Below are 23,398 nucleotides of genomic sequence, written 5' to 3' on the forward strand. Positions count from 1 at the left end.
AAGACCAAACATGCTCGTGCTCACTTGCACTTACCCTCGGCTCCGGATTCACCGGTCACACATTGACCCAGTTTTTACCGTATACACTCTTAATTTTTCTACTATATAAAAGAATTAATACTATAAGGCAAAGACTTTTTTCCAATAGCTATTGCTTAAATTTCTTGATCATAGAACTTTGCTGGGCAGTAGTAATCGGCTGGCAATTATAAGCTGCAGCATAGTTCTTATCTCTCAAGAAATTTGGCATGCATTTGTCCGGACCAGAGTTAAAAAAAATTAATAAGAAAATTAATTAAAAAAGACAAATCTTGCACGGTGAGTGAATATATTCAAATATCAAAAGGATTCAACAAAAACATATGTGTACGAAAAATATCTTACAATATAATTTTTTGACGAAGTAAATTCAATTAAAGTCCATTCAACACATCTAAATTCACAATCGCCAGGACCTATTGGTACGTTTAGTCGTATGACACCTTTTTAAGGTTATGAACGCACAAGGCCAAAACATGTGTCGGACGCCTGATCATCGAACTCCTAGTAGCGAGACAAAAAGCACAACATATTGCAATAAAAACTTGATTGAGGCATCAACAAAATATTAATATTATCTGTTCCAACAATATAAAAGCCCCTTAACGCACCACGGGAGAGGGAGCCTATCCTACGCGCAGATATCAACAACACCGGCTCTACCAAACAGAATGGAATCTTTAATTTCTTTCTGATTTCTTAATTCATTCGTGAAGCGACTGAAACGAATCAAAAACAAATGATACGGTGTGTACGTGTTATTTACTTGTTGCTAGGTAGTTCAATCCAATCAATTTATTATCAACACATATCATACTCTTGTGATATCATTTTCTCAAATTCATGTAACATGTGCTAAAAACTAGAACCTAGCAAAGACTCAACGACCAATTAATTAGACAAAAGCCATCACAAACTTAGAAGATATACAAGAGATGTATGTTCGTGCATACGACACGTTTTGCATTGGAAATTAAATATGAATGTGAAAGCTGACCACATATTTTTTGGCGAGAAGTTACTAGTATGCAATTATTATTCATTGTACAAATACATGATCATGGATAACACATGCCGATATCAGTCACGTCTATAATTAATTATTACAGATATGACTCTTTTCACTCGATTAGAATTTTTTTAAACTAAAGATACTTTACGAAGCCTAGGACACTAACTAAAAAATTATTGCATTCCGCTTGAAAATCTATATTCACATTTCAAAAGAGAGAGAGGAGAATAAACACTTTATGAAGCATATATCTTTCAGAAAATCTCTTATATTTCAGAGTAAAACACTTAAACACCATATATAATGTATGTTACATCCAAAATAATGTGTAAGATTGCATTTTATGGGTTTAAATGTTTGATTTTGAAATATATGAAGTGTATATGCAATCGAGTCATATTAACGCAGTGCTCAGAGTAATTTACTATAGAAAATATTTATATATTTAATTTAACATGATGAGTTAAAGTACTTAATAAGGAACATGGAATTAATGTCTGATCTCACTACCATAAACTTGACCGGCCTAGTAAAGCAATTCCTTCTATTGCAATTTGATATATATTACATATTTACAGTGATATTACCTGGGCCTAATACCATGTTAGTGCTATAGTAATCCTCTTAGACTAGCATGTTAAGAATAACTAATTAAAATTACTTTATTCTTTTTTTAATTACTAACAACCATCCTTGTATAATTAATTTTCTCTTTGCAAATATAGCATACTATAGTTGTACTTGCATTTGGTAGCCAAACTCCACATTGTCACATGCAAATGCCCTGAAAGGAAAGAAGAAAACAAGCATAGAAAGCAAGCCTGTAAAATATTTCTTAGTTAGGCAAGTTGTTTCTTTTTTCTATGTTTTATTAAGGGATCTTTGCCTTCAGGTATTTGAATGTTTGATTATTTCATTAAAATTTTAGGTGATTAGATAGTTATACACTTTAATATGGCATCAGAATAGATAGTGATTCTAGACTTAAATTCCACCGTCACCACTCATCATCAAAAAGAACTCTTTACGTACTTCGCTTATGAAAAACTATCAGACCCACATGTGAGAGAGGTATCCAATAATGACGGAACCATAATTTTCACTAAGAGAAGTCAAACATAAAGAAGTAAACACACTAAAAAAATTAAGGGAATTCAATATATATAATGCTATGTACATAAAAAATAAAAAAATAAAAATAAAAAAGACCTATTCATATAGTATAATTTTCCGATAAAGAGGTGTTAATTAATTCTTGTTGAACAAGATACTCCTGATATTCAAGATATAGTTAATTAAGAAAATGAAGGTTTGATTTCTCTTACGACTTAAACTTTTAATTAAGCGAAATGGATCATGGCACACTTCAACATTTAGTGCAAGTGGTACAACATACTTTCATTTTAACCAAATCTTAGAGAAATTACCTCGTCCAAAATATGGGTCCACCAACATGATCACGATTCATGAATAGTATGAAATAACATAATATTGCATAACATAATATTGCATTGTGTGAATACAAACTACTAATTAGTGCAGTATTAATTTGGCCAACTAAAGTTGGATGGATAGAGTTGATTATGTCATGAAAAATAAATTATTCACTGAAGACGCGTTGTCGTTATTAATTGGTGTGATTTAATATATATTTGACCATAAATTGGTCATGTTATTAATTGACTAGAAATTGCAAGATCTGATGACATATGGTGACTTTATATACACTATCTAAAAGTGATAGAACCTAGAGTACGTGGAGCTAAAATCAAAATTTCAGAGAAATGATAATTTATTAAGGAGTAAGGAGTTTAAGTTATGTATATCGTTCGTATAGAAATTACACTATCATATCGGTTAACAAGAATATTTTACTGATACTATCTATAACTTGAATAATAGTTATATCTAGCATATGGAGTTTTTTTTTTTTTTTTTTTTTTTTTTTTTTTTTTTTTGTTGTTGTCTAAATAAGTTCTTTAGAGTACGTAACCAATGATTTCACTAAGATATTGAACAACAACTTGGCGGTCCAATCAATAAGAAAAGTATTTAAAGATAATTTACAAATGGAAAATAGCATTTTCGGTCCTCGTATTAGTGCTTTCTTCCGAGTTTAACCCTTCTCTTATTTAACTTAGCAATTTGACCATCTATTAGTACAAATGAGTGATTTTAGTTAGTCTATGCTAAAAGGTAGTTCATAATTTCTGACTTTCAATTGTTTCTCTTTGTAATTGTGCGTACATAATTTACTGATTTGATATTCTTTGCTTTTCCGGAGATAAAAATCAGTAAAATTTGTTCTTTTTATAAATTGACCCTCTACATAAGAAGAAAGGAGGGCTGATTTATGCACACATCCCTTTTTTAAGCCACTGTTTAAATTTTATTTTTATTTTTAAAAGTTGTGTAAATATAATCCTTTAGGAAATTATCCTTCTAGATAACATTGGACTAAAGACTAGTGTTTGCACATATGTTGCTCAATTCTACACATAAAACAATAGATTTTCGTCTAACGTTTGCAATAACTTGCAAACATGATCCAAAATGTTCATAAATTGCAACTTGCAAAAGAAAAAAAAAATTACTAAACAGTTGAGGGACAACCAACAAGCATTTCACAAAAAGGAGTTTCTGAAGAAATGTTGGAGAAAACATGTTTTAAGAATTTCACGACTAATTTACGCAAGTGCCCCTTTTTAAGCCACCATTTATATTTCATCGCTATTTTTTAAAGTTATGCAAATATAATTTTTTTGAAATTACCTTTCTAGATAACGTTATAACATTTTCTCGTAAGATTTTCAGTTTGCTCAAAAGAAATCTTTAACTCATCGTCTAATAGAGGTCATAAATTTCTAAAAAAAATAAAAACAAGCATTTATTAAACAGTTATCCAAAAAGAAACAACTAGCGATTTTTTTCCAAATTTCTCAAGATTTCCTTTTGAGCTTTCACAACAACACCATCATACCAATGTAATCCCACAAATGGGGTCTGGAGAGTGTACGGTGTACGCAGACCTTACTTCTACCTTGACTCGGCTCAAGTTTTTTGGGCTTTTACTCAATAGGGAAAAGCCCAAATCATGTGATTATACAAACATGAACCATTGGGCTTTAAGGATGTCAACGGCTAGTTATTTAACAAGAGATCCGAGACCAACGGCGTTAAACGACAAACGGTAAATTCAAATCTATAAACACTCAACGGCTATTATCTGACACTCATCATCTTTGTTAAAAAAAAAAAAAAAAAAAAACTTTTCATCTTTTTCTTTTACTCTTCAATTAAAGCCCATAACTTTCAATTTCTTCACTTCCAACTGAAAATTTTACTTTCTTTTGAATGGACTACAACCCAGAAATTTACTCAAAGGTAATTTTCAAGAACACCCATTTCTTCATTCTTGTTTCTTGATTAGTAAACAGAAAGAAAAATTGAATCTTGTTGAATTTTCTTTTGTGGGTATCTTGAAAAATCACTTATTGTTACTGTTTTTTAATTTTTTCTCTTGATTCTGTGAATATATTGTTACTGTTTTTGTGTTATGCTGCAATTCTTTTAATTTTTGTAATCTTGTATATGTGTAATGTTGGAAATGAGGTAAAAGGTTTAATTTTCTTTAGCTTTTTTCAGAAGTGTAGAAGTGTTTTTGTTGAATTTTTCTTTTGTGGGTATACAGAAAAATCACTAATTGTTACTGTTTTTATGTTTCTTTCATTTGATTCTGTGAATATATGTGCTGCCATTCTTTTAATTTTAGTAATCTTGTATAAGTATATGTGTAATGTTGGAAATGAGGTAAAGGTTAATTTATTTATTTATTTATTTTTATTTTTTTTAGCTTTTTTTCAGAAGTGTACAAGTGTTCTTGTTGAATTTTCTTTTGTGGGTATACAGAAAAATCACTAGTAATTGTTACTGTTTTTATGTTTCTTTCTTTTGATTCTGTGAATATATGTGTTGTGATGACACTCTGATTCTCTGAAGTTAGCAATTCTTTTAATATTTTGTGATCTTGTATAAATATATGTCTAGTGTCGGAAAATGAGGTAAAAGGTTTATTTTTCGCTGTTTTTTGGGGTTGTTTGGTTATTTAATCCCACATTCTATATGAGATGAGGTATACCAAGATTTTGGTATTAAATAATAGTGGCTTTAGCTAATACCTCCAACCAAACACGAGAAACATTTAATCTCAAAATTTATACGATAGCGCACCTAATCCCTTGAACCAAACGGCACCTAGTATTTGACTGTGAATTTATGACCTGCTCAACTCATGTTGGCTAGGAACTTGTAAATGTGATTGACTGTGAATTTATGACCTGCTCAACTCAAGTTGGCTAGGAACTTGTAAATGTATAGCAATTTGAAGTTAGCAAATTTTTATTTTTTTTATTTTTTGTAAGCTTTCTGAGTTATGATAGTAATTTGTATAAATATACGTATAGTGTTCCAAATGAGGTAAAAGGTTTAATTTTTCTTTTCCAGTTTTTCACTGTAATTGTGTAACCTGCTCAACTCAAGTTGTGAACTGGCTAGGAACTTGTAATTTCCATTGCTTTATTAAGAACTTTGAAATGCAAGGTTAAAAGAGAGGATGAAGTTAACTAGTGATAGGCTAGCGATAGGCTAAAATGCTGCTATATTAGAGTGGCAACAAGAAAAATAAGTCATCTAGCTATTTTTTTGTTTCTTTTCTTAAGTTCTGGAATGCTGTGGCAACTTTGGTTAGCTTTAACTATTCTTCTGGTGTATTTAGGGAAAATAGCGTGAAGATGTACATAATTTATGTAATTCTTTTCAATGCTTAGCCTATGAATATTTTCTTTATCTTTTTTATTTCATCATAGAAGATTAAATGGTGTCACTTTGTCGAAATCTGGCAGTTCCAGTGAGTAACAAGAAATGTTCTTCCACAAAGAAAGCTTAGATCTTGTACCTCTGTGGAGAAAGATTGTGAGTAAGGACCACCTAGTTAGGCAGTTTATTTTAGGATATTATTCTTATTAAAAGAGCACAGCACTAGACTGGAAACTGGACCATTGTGAAGGTTAAAAATAGTTTTGAGTTTTCAATCAGGGCAGAGCTACAATACTATATTTGAGTTTTTGGAATATAAATATTTAGTCACAAACCCAATAACTATATTTGAGTTTTTGGACCCTATAATTTCATTAGGAATATAAATATTTAGTCGCGAACCCAATAACTAAAACGAGCTATGAGTTCAGTAGAAAGTTCAGAACTCATAAAGTTTTAATCCCGACTCCGCCTCTGTTTCCAATCTTGCCTAAAGAAGCTTTCGAGTATTCCACAATGCATTTTTTATGTTATGATTTCAGTGGTTTTGACAACCCTATCTGATCCTATCTTAATTACCACAATTCCCCTGCTCGACAAAAGTTGCTTTTGTATACAATAATCGGATTGTAGCGGGTATAGTTTAGTGGTAAAAGTGTGATTTGTTCTATGATACCTTACATAGTTAAATATTGGTTTATTTCAATTCTTCTTTTTGGATATTGATATTATAGCATGTCCAGTTTATGCATTAGTAAACTTATGATAATAGATCTTGTTTGATGCTGAAATTATCTCTTTTGTGCAAATAGGTGTTTTAGTTGATCTAGTTGTGGAGTGAGGAAATGGACACAGTACATGAAGCACTAGATGAGGCCAAACTTGAGATTGAAAAGCTCAGGGAAAACTACCAAAGTAAAGCTGAGTTTTGCGAGAACTTGAAAAGAGCCAACAATGAGCTGCTAACCAAGAATCAGAAGGCGAATTTGAAAGTAGAGAAGCTCACTCATGAGTTGTCTGGAAAAGAAGATGAGCTTGCTGTCACTAAACAATTGCACGAAGCAATCGAGTCAAAGCTTAAAGAAAAGGAGATAGCTGTCAAGCATCTAAGTTCTACAAATGATAAACTTCATGCAGACTATGCTGAGATGGTCCGAAAATGGGAAGAAGAGAATAGAGGGTTGGCATTGGCTTTAGATGGTGCTAATTCAACTAATACGGATCAAGAGCAACAGATTCATTCTCTCAAAAAAGAAATTGAAGGGCTAAGGGAATTTGCTTCGGCTTCACAGAAGAAAAAGTCCTCAGAAGTTTCTTCCAAAGAGCGGAGAAACAACGATGATATGCTATTGGAGATGGAGGAGGAAAACAGGAAGCTTACGGATCAACTAAAATGGAGGAAGGAACAGTTCATTCACCTGGAGGACGCTCATGGCAAGCTCAGGCAACAACTTCAAAAGTGTGAAGGAGAGAAAAAAGGGCTGGCGTTGGCATTAGATGGTGCTAATTCAGCTAATGTGGATCAAGAGCAACAAATTCGTTCTCTCAAAAAAGAGATCGAAGGGCTAAGGGAATTTGTATTGGCTTCACAGAATAAGTCGTCAGAAGCTGAGAAGAGAGCCAAAGCATCCAAAGAGCCGAGACACAATGATGATATGTTACTTGAGATGGAGGAGGAAAACAGGAAGCTTGCAGATCAACTTAAATGGAAGAAGGAACAATTCAGTCATCTGGAGGAGGCTCATGGCAAGCTCAGGCAACAGCTCCGAAAATATGAAGAAGATAATAGAGGGCTGGCATTGTCTTTAGATGGTGCAAATGCAACTAATTTGGATCAAGAGCAACATATTCGTTCTCTGAAACAAGAAATTGAGGGGCTAAGGGAATCTGTATCATTTTCAAAGAAGAAGTCGTCTGAAGCTGAGAAGAGAGTGAACACATCCAAAGAGCTGAGACACAATGATGATATGCTACTTGAGATGGAGGAGAAAAACAAGAAGCTCGCAGATCAACTTAAATGGAAGAAGGAACAGTTCAGTCATCTGGAGGAGGCTCATGGCAAACTTAGGCAACAACATCGGGAGGAGGAGAAAGAATGGGTAAAGGAGAGATCCGCATTGCTAGATGAGATTTCCACACTGCAGTTGAATTTAGATTCTCAGCTTAGAATATCAAAAGATCTTGAAAGCCGTTTGTGGATGTGCAATCAGGCTTTAGCTCATGAAGAAAGCAGGAGAAAGCTACTGGAAGTTCAACTTGCTGAGTCTAAAACATCCTTTGACAGTGTCTTCGCGGAGTATGAGGAATCCAAGTCTATAATAGAGAGCCTGACAAGTCAGAGAGACAAAGAAATTGCGAATCTAAGAGACATTTTGGGCACAAGGGATACACTTCACAAGGAAATGGAGTATCAATTCAGAAGGGTAGAGCAAGAGAATCATGAATTGATGACGTCCCTTAAAGAACTCCAGGAAGCCAAAATTCAAGAAGCTGGAGCTTCTTCTTCCTTGTCAAAACTCCGAAACAAACTCAGAGGCTTGGAGCAGGTGCACAAGGATTGTTTTGGTAATCTCAAAGCCAAAGAAGCTGAATGGGCTTCTAAATTGGAGCAACTAACAGAAGAGCTTGATTGCTGCAAGTCTTCTGTACAGAGCAAAGACAGTTTAATAACTGAACTTCGAGAGGAGTTGGAGACATGTGAATTGTTAACATTGCAGTTAACACTACAGAATGAGGAGACTTCCATGATGCTGTTAGTGTTGAAATCTCAGTTTTTTGAGCTCCATCAAAGAATTGCTGATGATTATGCTTCTATGGAACTGGAAAAGAGAGAAGGAGTTGAGAATATCTCTACTCTGATCAAACAGTTGAATACAAAGAATGAAGCTCTTGGTAGAGTTCAGAAAGATCTCGAAGAGGAGCGTGAAAAGGTGGCACTGTTGTCAGAAAAGGTCGAGTCCTTGAACTCTGAAGAACAACAACAGCTTCCTTTACAAAGAGAGGTTGATGCGCTGAAGGAAATGCTGAAAGAAGCATCGACTTCTCAAATTCATTTGAAGGAGCAGGTATTGCATACAAAGAGTGACTTGGAACAAGTCCGCGATGCCTTGGATAGAGCAAACGAAGAACTTGCTGAAAGTTTCAGTGAAGGAAATGAACTGGAATTTGAACTGCAGGTTTGGAAATCTGTTGCTGAAAAGTTGAAAGCCAACCTGGAAGAAAACCATCAAATGAGGATACAAGTAGAAGCCTCCCTCCTCGCCCAAGCAGACGTTGAGTTCGACCTCAAACTAGAAAGAGAAAGCCTTGAACTCAAGCTGGACGAAAAAGATAAAAGAGTGAACGAACTCCAGCAGCAGCTCTTAGACTTGAACGAGGAACTCCAGAGAAGGGAACAGACAGCGTTGCTCAGTGAAAATATTGAGCACAAGAAGATCTCTCAGGATCTTCAGAAGGAGGTGGAGTATTTGGAGCAAGAGTGGGTGAGAAAAGAGCTTGAAGGTGCCATTTTAGCACAAGTGGAAGCAGAAACAAAGCATAAGAACGAGAAAGAGAGTCTCCACCAGCTTGTTGAAGAGAAAGACCACAGGATATATGATCTCCAGCAGCTTGTCAACTCACTGGAAAATGAATTTGAAAGTTCAACTAGCTCATTCTCAGGCAGGCTCTCAGATATGCAAGCAGAGGTTGATATGTTCCATAAAACCTGGGAGAAGATGAGAACAGCTGAGATCCTGAATGAGATTGAAATACAGATAAGGGACTTGTTGATTGTTGAATTGGAAAATGATTTTTGCAAGTTACAAAAGAAAATGGAGCACTTGGAGAATCACTTGTCCAATTCTGTTGGAAAAAGGACAGAGCTTGAAGTTGAGCTGGAAGCGAGAAGATCAGAGATAGACGCGTTGCAGTTTAAACTTGAAGAACAAGTAAGAAGCTCGGATATTGTGATCAAGAAACTTAATGGAGAAAAGACGAAGCTTCTTGAAAGTGTTGAGAAATTGTCATCAGAGAAGGACAGGTTGCTTGATACTTTCATGGGATTAGCAGAAAGAATTAACTTGTTGTCTAAGGAAGATATACAGCTAACTGATAGTTTGGAAAGGATGGTTCAAAACTGTGACAGCAATATGTCGGAAACAGACATGAAATGGGATAATGAATTCTTTGACCCTGTTAAAGAGAACAATAGCAGACAACCTTCCACTCCAAACAAGAGATTAGAAGCTATACGTGATGAAAGATCGCCGTTGAGATCTCTCAACAATTAACAGGGAAATTCAAATAGCAAGAGAAGTTATTTATTTGTGTATAGCTTCTTGACAAACTTGATCTAATTGTTGTTATCTTGTCAGCAATCTGTAACTGGCTAGGAAATTCACATGTACTAGAACTTCCATATCAGAAACTTTGTAGCATATATTCACTTTGATTTTTTGGTTCTTTTTCAAGACTGACTCCATGTTTTTATACAACTGCAATTGGTGACTATCATAATATCACCCAACTTGGATTAGTTCTTGTGATAATTGAAAAAAGTGCTAGCTTATGGAAATTTTCCTTGCAATAGCTAGTAGTTTACATGTACCTTAAAAGCCTCCAAGAATTCAACTAAAATGAGATATCTTCCTTCACCAATTTTGAGATATAGTTTGTTTAGCTAACAAATGCAAAGAGGAGATAAATTTATCTTAAGCAAGTGACAATCAACATTTATTTATACTATCTAAATGACTGAATTTTGGGCCCGTTTGGCCATAAATACCAAAAACTTTTTCACTTTTTTAGGAATTTTTGAAGTTGGAGTTGTTGAAATTGTAGTTTTTGGTGAAATGTAGTGTAAAAAAGTGAAAAAAAAGTTGAAATTTTTTGAAAAACAAGTTTTTCTTGTTTTTAGTATTCCGGAGTACAACTCCGGAAAAAAGTGAATTAATTTTTATGCCAAACGCTAAAAGTAAAAAAAGTGAAAAAAATTTCCGGAAATAAATAAATAATTTTTATGGCCAAACGCCCACTTATTTTCGTGTTAAAATATTAAGGAATACCTACCTATTAACGGTTTTTTCCCTCGAGTAAGCTGAATTAAAGGTTGTTAGTAGGAAGAATTGACTAAAAGCCTGCTTAAGTCAATAACACAAACCATTATTGTAGCCTTTTATTCTGGGATATTAAATAGATTTGATTATGTGATGTAGCCATACAATGCACTTCCTAATTCAAGCCATTATAGCTACTTGTAAGTTGCTAGTGTTTGCTACTACTTGTTAAACCTTGTAAAAAGCACAGTAAAAGTCCCTTAGGTCCATCATGCAAGTTTTGAAATCAAAAAGTTATAAAAATATTCTCATTTTATGCTCTTCTAAATATGATATGTGAGCAATAAACAAGAGTTCAACAATTAAATTTTAATTGCGGGGCGTCATATGTCCTTTTATTAGTTTTCATACAAGTTAACCATAAGAAAATTTTGACCTTGATATTATCCCTTTTTATGTTACTCCTACAAGTTAATAAGGGAAAGGAGACTTTACTAGCCCTAAAATTATTGATTCAAATTGTCACATGTTAGTAATTCTCTTTATCCGACCTGCCTACGAACTCTGTGTCAATTAAAAATTGTTTCTTTCAACAACATTACGAAAATTATAGATCGAATACATGACGTTGTGCAAACTGAAATTAACTTCATTTATAGGTGAGAACTATTAGGAGCGATTAACAAGTGAAAAGTACCTTATATTACAATTCTTTTTCCTCCTCCTCCGCCAAAAAACTACAAATAAATTCTTCACTTTATGACCGTCGCATTGACAACTTATTATTTAATACATCAATATTATAATCAACAACAACAATATATCCAATATTTCTAATATATATAAGTGCCTTGCAAGGATGAACACAACAATAGAAGATTGTATTAAAAGCAACAAAAGTTGTACCTTGGAAGTTGTGGATTATTTTGGGGTTAAATTGGTTCCCCTTCTAACACGTGTACTGCAACCATAGACACGTGTAGTGCTTTTTCAACTTCTCTCCCTTTCCTGATCTAGAACTTCCATAGTAGTCCAAACAAAAATTGACTCCAACACTGCTCATCTTTTGATAATTGAGATTTCGTTCCTCTCAAGCTCTTTCACTTATTATTTTATATAAGTGTCTATTATATATAAGTGTCCAAGAGAATATTTATTCTCTTCTCATGTATACACGTATGCACTTAAATTTTAATTCTTTGAATTTATTTTCTCCGCGCACTTTTACTTGTTCACTTTTGAACGTTCTTTAAGAATTAATAAATTAAGTACTCTCGCCTCATAATATTACTTGGCCACATTATTAAAAATATGTCCAAATTACTTGATCATTTACAAAACCAAGATAAAATTAATTAAATATTTCCCACCTTAACTCTTTTTTATATTTATTTTCTTCTCATGTATACACGTATGCACTTCAATTTTAATTCTCCGACATTTATTTCTCCGTGCACTTTTATTTGTCATTTTTCAATATTGAATATTTTTCTTTCCATATGTCATAATCGAATATTTATTCTCTCTCTACGTATACACGTACGCACTTCAATTTTATTCCCTTTATATGTTAATGTGTACAAGTAAAAGTGAACGGAGAGAGTTAATTTTATCCCCGTTTTCCTTCTTTGTCAATACTTTAAATGTGAAGAGAGACACATTTATTTTTTTAACTACTTATTTATCCCACTTGAACATATGCACTTACTTTCTCATGTATACTCGTTTTTAAACTTCAATTTTAACTCCTACACATATTTAATCCTTCTTTAAGAATTAATAAATGAAGTATATATTTTATCACAATATCCATATTTATTGGTGTATAGTCTCAATTTAAAAATAATTTGAAAAATTAATAAATTAAGAAGAAGAAAAAATTCAAAATAAGAAGAAGAAAAATTCTTTCTTCGATACGTTAATGTGGACAAAGTAAGGTCAAAGGAAGGAGGGAGTGACTTTATCCCCGTTTTCCTTCTTTGTCAATATTTATTATTTTACTTGCATTCTCTTATTATTGTTTCTTTACATTATTAAAAATATATTTGTGATTTACGATATAACATATATCTTTCTAATTTTGATTTATAAAAATATAAAAAATCATAATGTAACTAAGATAATATATACAATAATTAAATATTTCCTAGACAAAATATTAATTTTCCCTCATATTCTTACTAATTTTCTTTTTCACATCGATGAACAATTGTCACATGAGAAAAGTCAATATCTCCGTCTTAATTCCGTTTTTATTACTTTTTTTTAATTATAAGTAAAGTGATGGTACATAAAATACATTTTGTATATATTTATAATAACAATTAGAATGTTTTTTAAAAGTTATTTACAAAATACAAAACCTTAAAGACGTAATAAACATGTTTTAGTAATTTCAATTTTAATTCTCCGACACATTCATTACCATACCAAATTAATTCAAGATGATTCGATTTTTGAAGTTCGGTTTCGACGACGATAAATCGGTTACCATAGTTTTTCGACTTCGATTTACATATAATCATATCATAGAGAATTATGACTTCGGCAAAAGATAAGATAGCAAAAAAGACATTAATCGGAAAGAGTACCTCACAAAAAATAGTTTTGTACTAATACTCAAAATATATACCCCCAATTGGTACCTAACCATTGGAATATTATTCCCATATATGCCACGTGGCCCCAGTTCAATCTATACTTTTTTTTTTGGTGGGACCCATTCATATATGCCACGTGAAAACACTTTTTTTGCCATATATATATATGTATATATATATATATATATATATTGTTTCTTTCTTCTTCCACCTTCATGAACTTTATACCTTGTTTTTGCAGCTCATTACAATACGACGTCGTTTTGCCCGTAAAATTCTGTTTTTAGGTTTATTTTCCTCTTTAATTTGGCATTGAAAAATCTGAATCTTGCAAGGTTAGTATCATCATCTTCATCTTCATGTTACTTTTCTTTTATTTATTTATTTTTCCTTTTGAAAGTTGGATTTTTGCTCAATCTTGAAAATTTTAATATGCTATAACTTTTAAGTTTTTATTGGAAATGCCATAGTAGAAATTTGAATTCTATGAAAAAAAGAAAAGACCCATATTAAAAAAATATGATTTTTCATTCAAATTCAACTTCCAAGGAACATTTTTCAGGGCATAGATTGGCTCAATTGGGACTAGGGTAATATTAGTGACTCAATTTTGGCTTCAAAAATTTCAATTTGCTATAATTAGTTCAGTTTTTATTGGAAGTTCCATTTGAATTCTGTGAAAAAGAAAAGACTCATTTAAATAGATATGATTTTTCATGCAAATTCCATTAAGGCATTTAATTGATACTAGGGTTATATTCTGATGATGTTTTCAATCATGGGTTTTGCAGATATTTTCAAGAAAGTGGAAGTTGTGGGGCAATCATCAATTTTGATATATACTTATTTTGATCAATGTGGAGTAGCCTAATTATCATATGCTGCTATTGATAGTTTATTGTTTGATTAGCTTTGTCCAATAATGGCTGCTGTTGGTTCTTTGCAGTTGTCCCATTATTTGGGGACTTGCAAGAACCATGAGCGCCTTAAGAAATATTCACCTAGACAGGTACCTTTTGCGACTTTTGGTTATATGTGTTATTTACAGTACTAGTTCTGGTTTCCATGGCATTTGGATTAATTGTACTTGTTTTCTTATAGAACACATTTGGAAGGAGTAGGTGGCATTCTTGCTGCACGAGTCTGTCATCATTTTCATCGGTAAGGACTTTTGATTCGACTTATGCGTTGGGAACACTGTCTTGTTTTATCTCATTTTAAAGGTATTGGTACCCCTGGAAATGATTGAACAATTACTATGCCCCTATTAGTAAAGCATTATTCTTGCATTTGAGCTTCTTCATGTGACAGACATCGTATTGGATCGCCGATCGAGGGCATCGTAATAGTATACAATTTTGGAACCCTGATGGGTTTCGCAGTCGACCATTTGATAGCCCTGTTCCTGAATATACACAGAAAGGAGCACTCCTGATAAGGTCTAAGAAGGAATGGAAAAAAAGGAGATGAATGGTGTGTTCAGTATGAAGGAAAATGTATTTCAGGAAAATAAGTGGGTTTCTTACTTATTTTCTTGTGTTCGGTATGTAAGCAAAAAATTATCCTAAAAGCATTTATATATGATCTAGACAAATACTTTGGGGCATGGGGGTGGGGGTGGTGCGGGCTACAAGGGTGGGGGTGAAGATGGGGTGAAGATGGGGAGGACACAATCATGCCACTTGGGGAACTTGTTTCCCCTACTTCTACTAGAGGAGTCTTTTTCCTCATTTTTAAGGAACTTATTTTTCTAGAGAATGTTTTCCAAAAAGTTTGACCAAAAGAACATGGGAAAATGTTTTCCTCCATACCGAACACAACCAAAGAAAGGTCCTGAGTAACTTTCTGTTGCTTTGCTTCACTCCCTGGTTAAAAACAAAAAAAGAAAGCTCCAAGGGAAAAATGAGGGGGCAATCTTGTAAACATGTAAAAGAATTAGTTCGATGGGTATTATATCTTAGGATAGTGTACAGGGGATGGGTGCTACAGGGGTGGGGGTGAAGATGAGGTGAGTTGGAAGGTGGGGAGGACACAATCAATGTGGAATGCACTTGTTTCCCCTACTTCTACTAGAGAAGTCCTTTTCCTCATTTTAAGGAACTTATCCTCCTAGAGAATGTTTTCCAAAATTTTTGACCAAACGAACATGGGAAAATTGGAAAACATTTCGCAGAAAATGTTTTCCTCCATACCGAACACTGAGAAACTTTCTGTCGCTTTGCTTCACTTCCTGGTTTAAAAAAAAAAAAAACTCCAAGAGGAAAATGAGGTGGCAATCTTGTAAACATGTAAAAGAATTAGTTCGATGGGTATTATATCTTAGGATAGTGTAATCTATGCAAATACTGTGCTTGTACTTTCTCCTTGTTGATATCTTCTTTGGCATTCCGTCGTGGTAATGTATTACGCTTGAATAAAGAAGATCAGGGTTCCGAAATTTATTCTAAACTCACTAAGTTTTCTGTTTCGTTACATCTTCAGCGGCAGGACTCCTGGAGTATTCATCACTTAAGAGGATTGCAAGTGAAGGAACATGTGCTCCCATATAGAAGCAATTTGTTCAAGTGTAATTCTTACCTAAAACCTGACCAAGCTTTTGATATTTCTGTAAAGAATGCTGCTATTATACTGAAAAGGTAATTCTCCTTTGGGTTCAATCAGCCAAGACTATGCATGCATCATGTGCTTTATCTACCTGCATATGGATAGATTTGTATAAAGATGAACAAAGATTAGATGAGGACGATAGTTTTGAAGAACATTTGAATCAGGAGGAGAGTAGCTATAGTATCTTAATAGAGACCGTAACGGTGATATTAAAATAAATCGGCTAAAACATTGTGTCATCTCACAAGGATTCTAATGCATCAGAGATTGATTCATTATCTTCTAAACCTATTTCTTTACACCAAAAGTAGAACAGCCCTAAACACTTCATTTTAATCTTCTGGAAATGGTTGGCTGTGTCTTCAAAGCATCTTTGGTTTCTCTCTTCCCAAATTGTCCACCAAAAATGCAAGCTGGAATAATCTTCCATCTCATTTTCTGAATTGCATTACTGCCTTCTGTGTTCCAGCATGCTAGCACATCAACTATCTTACTTGGCATGGTCCAGAGAATCCCCCTATAATTGAGGAACATCCTCCATAGTTGTTCAGTCAGTTTACAGTGCAAGAACAGATGATTAATTGTCTCAGGTTCCTCACCACATAGAAAACAACTGGAACATAGGTGATGAACTCTCTTACAAAGTTTGTTCAGTGTGAGTGCTTTTCCTCTAGCTAGTAGCCATGTAAAACAAGATACTTTATAGGGAACTTTGACTTTCCATATCATCTTCCAAGGTCAACACCCGCTTTACTTTTCCTAGATCTAATATACTGAAGTTGAGTTTAGGTGTCTTGTAATGGCTTTCACCATCGTAAATAGGATGAGGAACTCCTGCTGATTTTGAGGAGAAAGCAATAGTGGCTTTATGGCATAATTCCAACACATATGCACGTGCTTTAGTAGCAGCAGCCCCCCTTTACCTCGTTAACATAGCTTATAGTGTTTCCTCGTAAATTTTAATTAAGAAGCTTATTGTTGATTCATGCAGATCATACAATAGCTTACAAGGCAGCCCACTTGTGCTTAAGTTTCTTCCGGCAATTGGAATCCTTGGTTTTGCAGTTTGGGGTCTTGCACCGCTACTGCGTCAAAGTAGAAATGTACTCCATGTATGAGTATGTTTGTTTTGGTTATATTTCTTTCTACATATCCCTCTTCGGCATCTTCAGTTTGACAATTATGTCCGATTACGCTGCAGAAGAGTGATAACAGCTGGGGAAAGAGTGGTACATATCATGTAATGACCTTCTATCTTCAACCTTTGCTGTTGTGGACTGGGGCAATGCTTGTCTGCAGGTTAGTTCATTAAATTGCAAGCAGAGATCTTTCCCTTTTATGACTGATATACTTCTTGATGGTAAGCTGATGCATGAAATATATTTCTTGCAGAGCATTGGACCCCATGGTGCTACCAACAGAAGCTAGTCAAATTGTTAAACAACGACTTTTGAATTTTGTAAAATCATTGTCTACTGTGCTAGCCTTTGCATATTGTTTGTCCAGGTAAGTGTGGTTTCTGAAGATCTTAAAAAAATCCCTTTGTAGCCAATCATTTATCTAATATTAATAGTTATAAATTACGGGCGGACAACGGGAATTGAACAAGCATAATGTTGATGAAACTCCAAAATTGCATTTTTTTTTTTCACCAAATTTTTCTCTGCCTTATCACTCGGAAAAAACGGAAGATATTTTTAATAACTAGAAGTACGTCTTGTTCATGAACATCTCGGAAATACTCTGCCATAGTTAGGGCAGTCAAACCTACGCTCGAAAATCAAAATATTTTGACCACTGGTTTTTATGGTTCAAGCGTATCTTGTCTTTCGTATGACTTATTTTGAATAAAACTTCAACCAACTAATCTTATACAAAACTTGATGATGAAATATGAAAACAATAATAAGTAAATTTTCTAAAACAGAATACATTTTGTGAGGCTTTATAAAGAAATCATGCTTTTACCAAAGTCAGTGGTCAAATGCACGAGGGTTTCAAGTGATTTTTGTGTTAACATGTCTACTTGGACTGTCATATTGCAATTGGTTCGACAATTGTCCACATGTTGGCATGTGTCTTGTGCTTTCATTTTCCACCCCGTTCTAGTTAGATGACTGCATTAACCTGCAGCGAGATTAAGTGAAGAAAGATATATCGATATACATATTATACCGGAAATGATAAGATATGTGCTTAAAGTAATATCTAGTTGTTTAAAAGAGGGATACTTTGCTGAACTGTGACTCAAGACTTGCATAATAAAGTAGCAGTATCGTGTATTTGTTTATATCTTAGAGATGGAGAGCCAGGTCAGGTAAACTGGAATAGATTAGAGAGCAAAAAGGCCTTTTACTTTGCTTTGGTGGTCGTGGGGGGAGCATCTCTTAAACTTTTTTGTACTGTTTTGTTAAAAAGCTGGATGTTACTTGTTTTACAATAATCACGGATTTGATAATACCATTTTGGTAAAGCTGTAATGCTGCAAGTGACTTACTATCCAAACTTTGCTCTAATAAATTTTCCCATTTAATACAAGTAATTGTATTGACTACATTATGGCACGAGGAATCAGTGGATTACCTGCTTAAATATCTTTTTCTGATATGAGATTGACAATATGTTAGCACTCAGTGTTCTCTGGTCTCCTGCAGTTAAAATTTATTTATTTATAATTATACCAATGTACTGTTGTTTCACTAATAGCTGTGTCTTCTTGAGAGTAAGTTTTTAATGATTGAATGCAGCGTTATTCAACAAGCACAGAAGTTTTACATGGAGACAAGTGATGCAAATGATACTAGAAATGTGAGAATTCTTCGCACCTATTGGATTTGTTTGTTAGTCATTTAATCTTTTCTTTTCTTTTGATGAAAGTAATTATTGTTAGTCTCACTTGATATAGATTGTACATAGGGGTGTCAAATGGGCGGGTCAAAATGGCTGAGATAATTAAACCACCCCCCCCCCCCCCACCCCCCCAAAAAAAAAGTTTCTTGGGCTGAAACAAGTTGGGATAAAATGGATCATAACCCAACCCTCCCAAGTTTTAATTTCTTTGTTTGTTTTTTATTTAATAATTTTTTTGTACCTAATAATATTTTTTTCCTTATTACGGCTATATATCAAATTAAAAAAATATCTTTTTGAAATGTTTTGACAAGATTTCTTATGGTCAATTTGGGCTATATATCAGCCCAAATTTTTTGGGCTGAACTAGTAAATGTGTGAGTCATGTTTTCATTTATATGATTGTCTTGCTTCTTGGCAGATGGGCTTCCAGTTTGCTGGTAGAGCTGTTTATACTGCAGTGTGGGTCGCAGCTGCTTCATTGTTCATGGAGTTGCTAGGTTTCTCTACACAGAAATGGCTAACTGCGGGAGGACTTGGGACAGTCTTGCTGACACTTGCTGGACGTGAGGTGTGTTTCATAGTTTATATTGCTATATTTGTTGGTTTAGAACACCATTATTGATGTTCTCTTTCAGATAGGCATAAAAAGCACTCAAAAGAATAATAGGCAGCAAATGTATAGGTTTTGTATATCAAGTATAAATATACTTCATACAAAAAATATACATAATCAGCATACATGTTTTGTATATTTTGGCTAGTGCTCGTAGTTAATTTCGGCCGACGGGCCAAAAATGAAACAATCGCCTTACAGTTTATATCTCTGTGAGTTTAATCAAGTTGCTGATGTGATTATTCTTGTGTTGTTGTTATCAGATATTCACCAATTTTCTTTCAAGTATCATGATCCATGCCACACGTCCATTTGTCCTTAATGAATGGATTCAAACCAAGATTGAAGGCTATGAAGTTTCTGGTACAGTTGAGGTATGAACTTGCTCTTGAGGGAAAATCCAGTATTTAATGTTTGAGATCAGAAGAATGAACAAATTTTTTCCTCTAGTACTTTTCTGTTAACTTGTCCAATTTCTATATCTGTTTTCTGCAGCATGTGGGTTGGTGGTCCCCCACAATCATAAGAGGCGAGGATCGAGAGGCTGTTCACATTCCAAACCACAAGTTTACGATGAATGTTGTCAGAAATCTGACTCAGAAAACTCATTGGCGTATTAAAACTCACCTAGCCATCAGTCATTTGGACGTCAGTAAGATAAACGTGAGCATTACTTCATTCTCGTACAGCAAAATAAGTCATACTATTTATGTTTGATCTCAATGTTATAATGACTTTTTTTTGTTTTTGTAGAGTATTGTAGCTGACATGCGCAAAGTTTTGGCAAAGAATCCCCAAGTTGAACAACAGAGGTTGCATAGAAGAGTATTCCTGGAGAATGTCAACCCTGAAAATCAAGCCCTGTTGGTTAGTGTCAATATTAATATCATCTTGGGACTTCTGGATGTATTGTCATTACTGGTGAAAATGCTGTTTAACTACATGATTTTGTTACCAGTTTGTTTTGAAAATTATCTTGGGTGTTAAATTCTTTTCTCTCGAGTGTAAGCATACCTCTGGTCTGCTTACAAATTTGCTGGATCTAGAGCAACCAAAGTTATTTCATAAATCACGGCTGCTGCTTTGGTTCTCTCCAGACGTAAGAGGCTAGAATTGTATTTTAATTGAAGTTGCTAGACTGTTTTGACAAAGAAGTACAGCCGTCTTCCAAACTAAATGATTGAACTGCAGTTCCCAAATAGGATGTGCAGAAAGAAAATATGTTACCAGTCTAAAAGAAAATGTATAGAAAGAAAACAAATTAGGTAAACTCGAGCCACACTAATTTATGCCAATTTACTGAAGACATGTGCTTTATGGGTATCAGTTGAGACCGTTCATTGGAAACAGCCTCTCTACCCCACAAAGGTAGGGGTAAGGTCTGCATACATCTTACCCTCTCCAGACCCCACTTGTGGGACTATACTAGGTATGTTGTTGTTGTTGTTAGTTGAGACCATTCTATTGGTGCACTGTACCTCGTGACTTTGAGGACTGGTACTTAAATCAAGTAAATTAAGAAGTACCGCTCTCCTTTGATTCAAGGTAGTGTAAAGTATCACTGGCAAGCAGTGTGTGAATATTATATAGTTAATTATCTAGGCACCCAAGGGTGTGGCCTAGTGGTCAATGAAGTGGGTTGATAACCATAAGGTCTCAGGTTCAAATCCCAACAGAGACAAAAACACTAGGTGGTTTCTTACCCATTTGTCCTAGCCTTGGTGGACTGAGTTACCTGTTATGGGAGGTGGCAGGTATCACATGGAATTAGTCAAGGTGTGCGCAAGCTGGCCTAAACACCATGGTTATCAAAAAATAAAAATAAAAAATTCTAGTGGCAGTTTATCAAGTTGATTGATGCCCTTCCATTTGCTAAAGAGCAAAAAAGCTTTTGAAGCATTGACATGGTGACACCTCAAGATCATGGTCCAGTTGAAACTAGTCACACTGCTTGACTGCTTTCTATCAGCTATCACTTGGTATGGCTAACCCATCCATTTAGTGAACGACGCATGTCAGAGGCACCAATTGTTGTTTGCATGTATGTGTGTGGTTCGGTTAGGTAAGTGAGAGACTCATGAACACTCAAGGACAGGGCCGTGTATGCTCCTCAATATTTACTCTGTCTCTGTCTCATGAAATGTTAAGCCTCTTGAAATTATATTCCATTGGTGGTTTAGTTAACTCTTAAATATCTGCTTCATTTATTGTGCAGATCTTAATATCCTGCTTTGTCAAGACATCACACTTCGAAGAATACTTGTGTGTCAAGGTGAGGGAGGACCCTGTTGCAAATCCTCTATGCAAGAGTTTCTATAATCCAGAGTATTTAGTAAAACAGTAAAATAATCTATCCTCAATTTGGAGCCACTGCTTTCTTTAACTCTAGTATTATTTGGAGAATGGCTCATTTGGTTTTTAACTTTTTCTTTTTTTTTCTTGGATGATATTAGGAAGCTATTTTATTAGATCTTCTTAGAGTCATTCGACATCACCGAGCTCGGCTTGCCACTCCCATCCGTACGGTTCAGAAAGTATATAGTGATGCTGAGTTGGACAACATGCCATATGATTCTGCCTTCAATCATGGAGCAACATCCACTCGTCCATTGCTACTGATTGAGCCATCTTATAAAGTCAATGGGGAAGATCGCACAAAAGGTCGACCAATCCGTGTGAATGGTGAAGAAGACTCCAAGGAAAAGGCTACCATGAAGCCGGCACCTGACAGCAAGGTTGAAACGAAGAGCGGACCCGCATCTGATCTTAAAGTCAAAGAAATACTTCCAGCTAGCTCTCATGGTAAGGATGTGCCAATTTCTGACTTGAAACTTGATCCCAAAGTTGACAAAGTAGCACATGCTGAACCCAAAGATGACATTAAAACACCGTCGGATCCAAAACCGAGTAAGGCAACAGTGAAAAACACTTCAAAACCTGTCTCAAAAGCTGAGTCAAAGTCTGCAGAATTTGGTATTTCTGATTCCAAAGATCTTTCGGAGAACATTTCTAGCAACAAACAAGTTAAGAAAACAGGCAGTGTCCCATCTACTTCACAGTCTAAAAGAGAGGATGAAAAACCACAAATCACACAACCATCTGTGTCATCGAAGCCCGCATTGGAAGAGAACATTGTTCTTGGTGTTGCTCTCGAGGGTTCAAAAAGAACCCTTCCAATTGAAGAAGAACCATCACCACCACCAAATCCAGCAGAGTCAAAGGAAATGGCTACTAGCCGTAGTAGTAGTGCTTCTACCATTGCAGAGAAAGATAAAAAAGATGGGCAGCGTTCAAACCGTTCTAATTCTGCAGGTACTGATCAGTCGGGTAAAAGGCCCTCTACCGGCAGTTGATCCTCCTATGTTTTCACTAACCCTTGTGAAACTCATTCTTTGTCAGCACTAGATTTGATGTTATATGGTCCATTGAGATAAGTTGTCTTGATGTCCCTAATGGTAAAGTATTTAGCCTATCACTCCCAGTATAAAAATGGATAACTTATAGGGCTTAAATCATGTTTGTTTCTAAGTGGTTTGTGGATGTATTTATTATCGCGACGTGTCCAGTTTGACCCCTCCAGTGGCAAATTTTTTGGCTACTGGCCAGGTCGTTCAACTTCTATAGAAGTATTGTCATTTTTCCACTTATGCTGGTTAGCAAGCATATATGCACATTCATGCATTTGTGGGGTCTATCTCTGACCAAAGATACTTCAAAAGATGGTAACAGATGGTATTCCCATTAGTCCTCCATCACCAAAAAAGATCTTTGTATTTCATCTTTAATTAACAGTCTCAAGTTTGAATATAAAAAATGAATAGCA

At 34.7% G+C, this 23,398-nt stretch overlaps 2 protein-coding genes across 3 annotated transcripts; both read left to right on the forward strand.

Annotated features, from left to right (window-relative positions):
- Nucleotides 1–4,285: 4,285 nt before the first annotated feature.
- Nucleotides 4,286–10,317, forward strand: LOC132058982 (uncharacterized protein At4g38062). 2 transcript variants are annotated; one of them, XM_059451421.1, is made up of 3 exons: nt 4,286–4,435; nt 6,679–8,931; nt 9,043–10,317. In XM_059451421.1, exons 2-3 carry the CDS (start codon nt 6,712–6,714, stop codon nt 10,135–10,137), a joined length of 3,315 nt encoding a protein of 1,104 aa, XP_059307404.1. In that variant the 5' UTR covers nt 4,286–4,435; nt 6,679–6,711; the 3' UTR covers nt 10,138–10,317. The 2 variants fall into 2 exon arrangements, with proteins under 2 accessions (XP_059307404.1, XP_059307403.1); XM_059451420.1 differs by having other exon boundaries at nt 6,679–10,317.
- A 3,385-nt stretch (nt 10,318–13,702) lies between these two features.
- Nucleotides 13,703–23,267, forward strand: LOC132058983 (mechanosensitive ion channel protein 2, chloroplastic-like). The gene is made up of 14 exons (XM_059451422.1): nt 13,703–13,837; nt 14,294–14,511; nt 14,604–14,663; nt 15,984–16,138; nt 17,101–17,221; nt 17,311–17,408; nt 17,502–17,615; nt 18,857–18,917; nt 19,381–19,530; nt 19,839–19,949; nt 20,071–20,238; nt 20,329–20,442; nt 21,791–21,847; nt 22,029–23,267. The coding sequence occupies exons 2-14, from the start codon at nt 14,425–14,427 to the stop codon at nt 22,926–22,928; spliced, it is 2,196 nt and encodes a 731-aa protein (XP_059307405.1). The 5' UTR covers nt 13,703–13,837; nt 14,294–14,424; the 3' UTR covers nt 22,929–23,267.
- The last annotated feature ends 131 nt before the right edge of the window (nt 23,268–23,398 follow it).

Source organism: Lycium ferocissimum, chromosome 6 (genome assembly GCF_029784015.1).
Source record: "Lycium ferocissimum isolate CSIRO_LF1 chromosome 6, AGI_CSIRO_Lferr_CH_V1, whole genome shotgun sequence".
NCBI classification, from domain to species: domain Eukaryota; kingdom Viridiplantae; phylum Streptophyta; class Magnoliopsida; order Solanales; family Solanaceae; genus Lycium; species Lycium ferocissimum.